The sequence below is a fragment of the Coptis chinensis genome, chromosome 6 (genome assembly GCF_015680905.1).
Source record: "Coptis chinensis isolate HL-2020 chromosome 6, ASM1568090v1, whole genome shotgun sequence".
In the NCBI taxonomy this organism is placed as follows: domain Eukaryota; kingdom Viridiplantae; phylum Streptophyta; class Magnoliopsida; order Ranunculales; family Ranunculaceae; genus Coptis; species Coptis chinensis.
The window spans coordinates 80,011,079-80,019,471 of NC_141461.1; the positions used below are offsets into that span (position 1 = coordinate 80,011,079).

An 8,393-nucleotide genomic window follows, 5' to 3' on the forward strand; every position below is an offset into this window, starting at 1 on the left:
ATCAATTCATGCGAGAAGAGGAGGAAAATATCTCCGCAAGCAATGGTCATAAATACAATTGTACAAACTGTTTTTTCTTTTGTTTTTTGTAAGAGACTGTGTATTGTACAGATTGTGAAACCTTCATATCTAACTACTTTAAAGAGCGCGTCCCCACCTACAAATTTTTTTCATACGTCGTTTTTTCGTTTTTCCAATTTTGCCCTCGCCAAACACTATTATTACAACCCAATCACAACTACAGCCACATCCCATGCCATCTAAAATTTCGACAATTTCATCGGAAATTCTAGACAGATTTTCACACTATTATTACAACCCATGCCACAACCTATGCTATCTGAAATTTTGACAATTCTATCCGAAATTTCGACAATTTTATTAGAAATTCCAGACAAATTTTCAGATTTTTTTTTATCCTGACAAATTTAAGTGGGTTAGTGGGACCTCTTTATATCTAGAGCAACAAATCGGGTTGGGAATTTAAAATTTTAATGATCGATTCAAATTTGAATTTTGAAATCGGGTTTTTTTTTATTAATCCGATTGATTTCGGTTTCAGATAGATAACATAATTAAAATACGTGTGAAAAACAACATACGCAGCCCGTGTCAGAATAGGTTTCACGCTCATCCAGCGTGCCCAGAATGCTTATCTATAAAAATAATTCTCCGTACCTGTTCCATATTATTCCTTCGTTTGTTGTTTTATATATTTTTTTTACCTGCTTATCATCAAATTCTTTTTACGTTATTCTAAATCCTTTTTAGAATTCCTTCTCTTAAATGTTCAAGTGCCCAGAAAATCTCACGAAATTTAAGTCAAAACCGAAATTGCGTCCATTTTCTTTCGAATTCTAAAACCTGATATTACCGTTTTAGTCTCCGAATAAAAAACTTGATCACCAAGTTTTCTCTGAAATTCCATTTCACTGCAAATGAAAGGAACAAAAGCAGTACCAAATCTTGTTCAAAAAACAATCTACACACTCATTCACAACTCTTCTTCCATTTCCCACTTGAAACAAATCCACTCCCATCTTCATTCTCTAAACTTACACCAAGACCAATATCTAATCACAAATCTAATCACCATTCTCACTAAACGTTTTCGCGCAATCACTTACGCTGTTTCTATATTCAAACATACTATAAACCCCAACACTTTTTTATCCAATGCAATGATTCAAGCTTGTTCACAAACACCAAGTTTTGAAAGCCAATCATTTTTAATCTATACACTTCAGTTGGGTAGTGAAAGAAATGACGTTACGCGAAGACCCAATCGTTTTACTTTCCCACCGTTGATTAAATCTTGTGTGGGATTGTTGTCGTTAGTGGAAGAAGTACATTGTCATGTAATGAAATTTGGGTGTTATGAGGATGTTTATGTAGGGACAACTTTGTTAGATTGTTATGGAAGGAGCAGGGATGTGGCGTTTGCGAGTAATGTGTTTGATGAAATGGTTGTTAAGAATGTGGTTTCTTGGAATGCTATGATTTCTGGGTTTGCAAAGTGTGGGGATATGAAGTCGGCTAGGGGGGTGTTTGATAGGATGGGTGAAAAGAATTTGGTTTCTTGGACTAGTTTGGTTTCAGGGTATGCACAGAATGGGTATTTTGGTGAGACTTTGGGTGTGTTTGAGGAAATGGAGGTTAAGGGTGTAAAGCCAAATGAGATTACTTTGGTTAGTGTTTTATCGGCTTGTGCGAACTTGGGTGCTCTTGGATTGGGGAGAAGGATACATACTTTTTTGGAGGATAATAAGTATGAGTTGGATTTATATGTTGGAACTGCTCTTATAGATATGTATAGTAAATGTGGTATGGTTGGAGATGCTATTCAAGTGTTTGAGAGGATGCATTGTAGGAATGTGGTTTCTTGTAGTGCAATGATTGTTGGGTTGGCCATGAACGGAAGAGCAATGGAGGCTATTAAGATATTTGAAGATATGAGATTTGAAGGTATGTTACCTGGTGATATCACCTTTATAGGTGTTTTATGTGCATGTTGTCATGCTGGTTTGGTAGAAAAAGGGCAATTTTACTTCCATAGCATGACTAGAGAGTACTCAATAGTTCCTAAGGTCCATCATTATGCGTGTATGGTTGATCTCTTTGGCCGTGCTGGCCATCTCGACCAGGCATACAGGTTCATCAAGAAGATGCCCATCCAGCCAGATGTTGTTGTCTGGGGTGCTTTGCTTGTTACTACTAGGACACATTTAGAGTTCAAACTTGGTGTTTATGCCACACTCCGGATTCTGGAGCTAGATACCCAACATTCCGGGGGTCTTGTATTTCTATCGTATGCATATGCTAGAGTGGGAGATTCGGATGGCATGGAGTGGGTAAGAAAAAAGATGGGGAGTTTGGGAATAAATAGAACACCTGGCAAGAGTTGGATAGAAATAAATAATGTAGTCCATCAGTTCTTTGCAGGAGATAGATCACATCCACAGACTGATAAAATATATGCAAAGTTGGATGAGTTGGCTATGTTGTTGGAGCATGAAGGTTATAAGCTTAATGTAGAATCTCCATTCTTTGACGTAGAAGAGGAAGAGAAGGAGCGATCTGTCAATGTCCACAGTGAGAAATTAGCTGTTGCCTTTGGGTTAATTAGTACTCCTGAAGGAACCCTCATCAGAATTGCAAAGAATCTGCGGGTTTGCGATGACTGTCATTCTAGTATGAAGCTCATCTCAAAAGTTGTAAATAGAGATATAGTAATGAGAGACAGCAATCGATTTCACCATTTCAATGCTGGGATATGCTCTTGCAAAGATTATTGGTGATGAGAAAAGTGGGTTTTTCGATTGGTTGATTCTTTATATGATCCACTCTTGCTTAAATGCACTGTCTAACTTGAAACGCAGACTTGCCTTAACACATTCTTGAGTCTTGGTACTAATGATGTGATACTATCAAAACATTATTCTCTGCTTCGACTCAATCGGGTGAGCATATTCAATCATAGTTCAGGTTAGAGATGCTGTAATTTATAGTATATCTTGTAGTGATGCCTTTAAGTGCAAATGATTTTTATGATTTTCTTTCAGCTTATTAATGAGCGAATACAAGATGCAGTGCTTGGTGGATCTCTGTTTCACCATCCACTTCGACAAGGTTTCCTGACAGGATAATCATTTCAGGTAATACTGTCTTTTTCTTTTATGCATATGCTGTCAATAGCCATAAAAGGAGCAACAGACATCATGGTTAAGGACGATCAGTTATTACTTTTGCATGCTTTATTATTTTGGTGTACATGTCGTATAAAAGATGAAGCACAGTTGCAATTTTCTTTGGAGACTTAAAAGCAAGACTAAGTTGGTAGTTGAGGGTGATCAAACACGAATTTTTTCATCAGATGGCTAGAGTTAGAAATAGTATTAATCACTTGGATTGACATCAGGACAATAAATCTCGGACATTGGTGATGAGGCTTATGTGATCTTGTGCTTCATGTAAACGCAGGGCACCAGCTTATTAATAAGTAATGAATAAATCCAACATGAGTATTTGATGCTGCATGCACTCAAATTTCTTTAGATTTCCTTTTCCTCTTTATTTCTGGGTGTTCTTGTTGAGTCGAATGTGATTACAAACAATACAAATTAAAGACACCAAATGCCCTCTTTTCATATTTGCATAAATTTTGAAAACGCAAAGATGTAGATCATGAGTTGACAAAGAAAAGGTGCTCCGAGAATCACTCATTTGCTGAAAGTCTTTTGATTCATCGTTCTTCTCAGCGGCCCACTATTCTCATCAAATACTATGCTTGCCGTTGCTAACATTTCGCTCCTTTTCATGGTTGTGATTTAAAATTATAGGAATACCATGTAGAACATTTCTGTCAGGTGAAGGAATTTGAAGGTTTAACTTATGGCGGGTCATTGGTTCTACATGCTTCATGCCCTATGGAAACAGGTAAGTATGACTTTAATATTTGTCTGTTTCACTTATCTAAGTAAATCTATGATTTGTTTTGTAGCGGTTCATCCTCCTTTTTTACAATATATTCATTAGTCTATATCGGGTTCTGTGCTTAATATGGTCAAGGCTCATGTTTGTATGCTTCTCTTGATTTTTTGCAGTTGAAATCTTTGTACTTTCCAGATAAATATGTATCTGCCCATGATAAGGAGACACTCTTCAACATCATCGATTGAAATGAAGGTACACTTACCTTGCTTCTATACTGTCTCGTTTCAATCATTTTTCTTCCCTTTTATTATTATTATTTTAAAGTAGGGCTAATTTATTCTTCTGTGAAAGCACTTGTGTAGTCTTGCAGACAATGAAGATTTCTGTAGATGAGAGATGCAGGTTGAACCATATAGCCGCAAACATCATATCACTCTCACAGGTTCCAACTTGTTTCTTGCATTGTTTATTTAGTGATATAAAATTACTAATAGAACATTGGGATTTGAAGACTTGACGCTATCTCGTTAAAACTGGCGCTATAGATAGGTAAACTTATACCGATAGCGTTGGCAGGTTAGCGTTTTGATGCACCATAGGATCAGAATTTCCGTGATATTTGGTGTTTTGCCGCACCATTGGACTTAGCCTTAGGTGTTCAGTGTCATGGTATGTTGACTTGATTGAATCCCCACTTCATTCATTTCAAATTTAAGTTGCTTTTCTCAAGTACACTGCAAATTTGAGTTTGTAGTTTTGCATCACAATGGTACTGCAAATTCTAATTTGCACTAGTTTTCCATGAGCGAATGTGGTTTGGTAAAATTCAGGGACCGACGTTATTAGAAAAGTTGGCTCAGCTCAATAAGTTATTATTTCCCATTTGAGGATCTTACCCTAATCTCCTGTTGAACAAATGTAGTGGATTGGGAATTTAAAGCTTGTGTACACATCAGTTATGTAAGTCAGATTCAAAGGTGTGTTTATGGTTTCCAGGTGCTGTTTATGCCAGGAACAAGAAGAAACAGTGGATGATCTGTTTCGGGGATGTAGGAGAAGTAAAGAATTGTGGCAGTGGTTGTACATGATTTTCAGTTTCAGGTGTCTAGATATGAATGTAAGGACCATTCTTGGGAAAGCCCTAGAGTGCAGTTTTATTGTTTGAGGACTTTGGGAGGTGGCTTCCATACATCTCTTAGTTCAAGTGTGGAATACAATGAAAAAAAAAGGAGATTTAAGGACATTGTTCTAAGCATTTGAAGAATGAGAAGATAATACCGATGGATGTGCAGTAAAAAAAATCCAGATATTGGTGTGTGCAACATTGGCTTGCTGTTATCGCCAACTTTGAGGTTGAGTGGAATGCTATTGTCATTGCAGTCGTGAAAGAATGGCATAAAGTTTGGATTGAGACTGATTCCCACAAGACTCCGAGGAAGCTAGTCTCAGCATGGAAAAGGGGTGTGCTGTGGGGATCTCATTGGTTGATACGTTACTCTTAAGTGAAGCAAATGATCTGCAGACAAGGCGACAAGGATGGGATCAACCGTTAACAGTGGCAGGAATGTGTATGTCATCCACTCATCAAATTTGCACTTTATACTGGGATATTGTTCTTCTCTATAAGCACCTTATGCAGCTATGCTCCAATAATTGTCCACTGCCAGATTATTGCACCTTATGCTCCCATATTTTAAGCCATATCTGCTTTAATACCAATATCAAGAAAAGAAACACAGAGCTATGGTGTCTAGACAAAGACTGGACAAAAGTACATTTCTGGTGCCCTTGGCATATCGTCTCAAACGAATAAACAAAACGAAGATATAACCAGAATATTTAACAAGCACTTTGGAACCAGTTATGGCTAAAACCAAGGGTCAGTTCACAGAGGGTGCTCAATCAAAAATAGAGATAAAAACTTTGCTAATTAAGATATCAGAGTAATTGCTCCTTTTTCTGTGCGGGTACCCTCTTGCAATTAAAATTCTAAAATAAAGTACAACTTGAGTTCTCTATTGCAATCATCTTTATCTTCTTGATTAACCTGCATTTGTCAATACAAAAAGTCAGTTTTTGATATAAGTATCATAAGCTGGATAAGAGGGGATAGAAATAGACTACAAGGAAGTAGGGAAGCTCACTAGCTAGCTGCTTTTCTCAAAAGTGAGAGGAGAACAACGATTAGTGCAAAACCAGCCAATACGCCTACGATTATGGCTATCGTTCTTCCAATTTTATCCTCGTTCGAAGAATCTACGCGTCAGAAAAAGCAAAAGCGATCAAGAAGACTGCTATATATGCCTATATAAGATGCTAGTGTTCCTTGGCCATTCTTTAATATAACCCTAAGCTTATCCAAATAATTTTGCTGATAGAATAATGTAATGGACGATTGAGGGAATGATAACTTTGGGCAATGTATGATCAGCTCATCACACCTGCAAAGAACAATGATCACTCGATACCAGGACAGTGATTATTTTCTATATATACTCATCCGAGCACAGCCACATAAGCCATAAAAAGGAATCTTGTTTCTTGGAAAAGACGGTTAATCCATTAATTGGTATAGTTTTTTACAGAATTTCCCAGTTGATATAATTTGTTGTCGAGATTTGAGAGTTGAAATTATCTTATTTACAAAGCAGGTGAGTCTAAATCTCAGTGGAGCTCTTAGTAAAAAACTTCTAAATTCACCATAAAAGTATAGCCAGCCTTCAAAAGTTGAATTTAGGGACTCTGGTTAAAGTCTTCAAATTTTGAATTAAGAAAATATCTTTTTGACTGGAATTTCTTTACAAATAGAACAACCTAGTAAATGACCATTAACTAAGCCCATCAACTTTTTCAAATGGAACCTTCTTGACATTACTCTGCCTGTTACAAACTTACAATCAATTTGCAAGATTATGCTTTGCCTCGGTGTCCGTAACTGCTTGCTGTCCAATATCAAACAGACTAGTATACTACCAGTGTCACAAGTATCCTCGTTATGTGTGTCATAAATTTTGACGCTTCATCAGATACGTGCAAATTTTGATAGAGCTGAAAATTATTCAAGTTTACGAATCACTTTGGTAGTTGCTATGTAGTAGTGCAGTTTTTTACTTTCTTGTGTTGTATACAAGGTTTTCTCTTTCGCTAAAGAAACAAAAAGATAGCTAAAGAACTCGATATCTTACAGGTTCAGTGGTTGGATGATATTGCCTACACTTAGCAGGGGCTGTGTTTCAATGTAGTCTTGATAAAAAGAATGATCAACTATCTAAATAAATTCAGATAGTAACGATTGAGGTTAGAAACTGCACCTGAAGTGGAGTCATAGTACCCAGACGCCCAATATCGAGCATAACACTGGCCTAGATAAGCATCAGCTGCAGACGCGGATCCACAAATATTTTTAAGCTTTCCAACAGCTTCGGAAAGACATGAAGAACAATCAACTTGACTCATATCACCCAAACATTGAGCAAAACCTTCTACCAAACCTAAACTGATCACTCTAAAACTAGTAGCTGCTTGCAAGTCAGCAAGAACATCGTCTCTACGTTTAAAGAACTCAACATCATTACTAGTACTTTTACTACACTTTCTATACATTATAGTTGTATCAAGTCTTCCCAAGAAGTCATGGTTTCCGTATCTTACTAAACATCCTTCCAATTGTAAACTCGCTGCATATGAGTATGGACATACTAAACCAATCTGACCCACTGCATTTTGAACGCACCCTGCACAATCTGTTGTCTTTAAATCACCTCTACATTGATATAGTCCATATGCAGCGTCCTCAGAAGGTGTTGAGCTGCCATTTCCAACAGCATAGCTACTATAGGAAGATTGAGAAGCAGAGTTTGTGATGGAAGAGAGCAGAGAATTGAGATTGCCTTCAAAAGCTGAGTTTGGTTGGTATTTGTCTTGAGAACAGCCTGCATAAGTGAAAACGTGAGCTTGAACATGGTGACTAAGGTTACTAAGAGTGAGATAAGATATTAGAAAGAAGAGTGAAGTGAGTTTCTGCTGAAGTAAGACGGTGTTTTGGAAGGAGTGTTGAAGGTTCTTCAACATCATTTCTTTGTTTTTAATTGTCTCTGCTTTTGTTCTGTTTCTGTTTTGATGGTAGGAGTAATTGGCTTGCTTGCTTTTTTGGTCTTTTTCTTTTGAGACTTCTTTATGAAAAGCATAATTCCACTAATGTTCTCTATTCTACTTGTGCTTGTTGGAGTTATAATTGCATTCACTTTCATGTTTACCTTTGTCATAGGTCAAAAGGATCTGATATAACAAAAATCTGCAGGCATTGCCATACTGTCTATAATTTTGAAAAATGTACATTGGAAATACCTGCTAATGCTATAGAGAAACTAATCAAATACGATTTGATACTTTCCCTGTGTTGCTGTACTTTTACGATACATATTTCTTTCTGTGAATGTAGTGACCAAGAAAAACTGGAA

At 36.9% G+C, this 8,393-nt stretch overlaps 1 protein-coding gene and 1 pseudogene across 3 annotated transcripts; one reads left to right on the forward strand and one right to left on the reverse strand.

Annotated features, from left to right (window-relative positions):
• The first annotated feature begins 807 nt into the window (after positions 1 to 807).
• Positions 808 to 5,609, forward strand: LOC147494722 (pentatricopeptide repeat-containing protein ELI1, chloroplastic pseudogene; annotated as a pseudogene). 2 transcript variants are annotated; one of them, XR_015200161.1, is made up of 6 exons: positions 808 to 2,960; positions 3,063 to 3,155; positions 3,840 to 3,936; positions 4,104 to 4,185; positions 4,296 to 4,375; positions 4,930 to 5,609. The product of XR_015200161.1 is annotated as a pentatricopeptide repeat-containing protein ELI1, chloroplastic pseudogene, transcript variant X1 (transcript). The 2 variants fall into 2 exon arrangements; XR_015200162.1 differs by having other exon boundaries at positions 2,864 to 2,985.
• An 86-nt stretch (positions 5,610 to 5,695) lies between these two features.
• PDLP8 (plasmodesmata-located protein 8) lies at positions 5,696 to 8,119 on the reverse strand. Its single transcript, XM_086569220.1, has 3 exons — positions 7,245 to 8,119; positions 6,078 to 6,189; positions 5,696 to 5,980 (listed from the first exon to the last, which is right to left on the reverse strand). Coding segments are annotated over exons 1-3 (876 nt in total). The 5' UTR covers positions 8,008 to 8,119; the 3' UTR covers positions 5,696 to 5,979.
• Between the last annotated feature and the right edge of the window lie 274 nt (positions 8,120 to 8,393).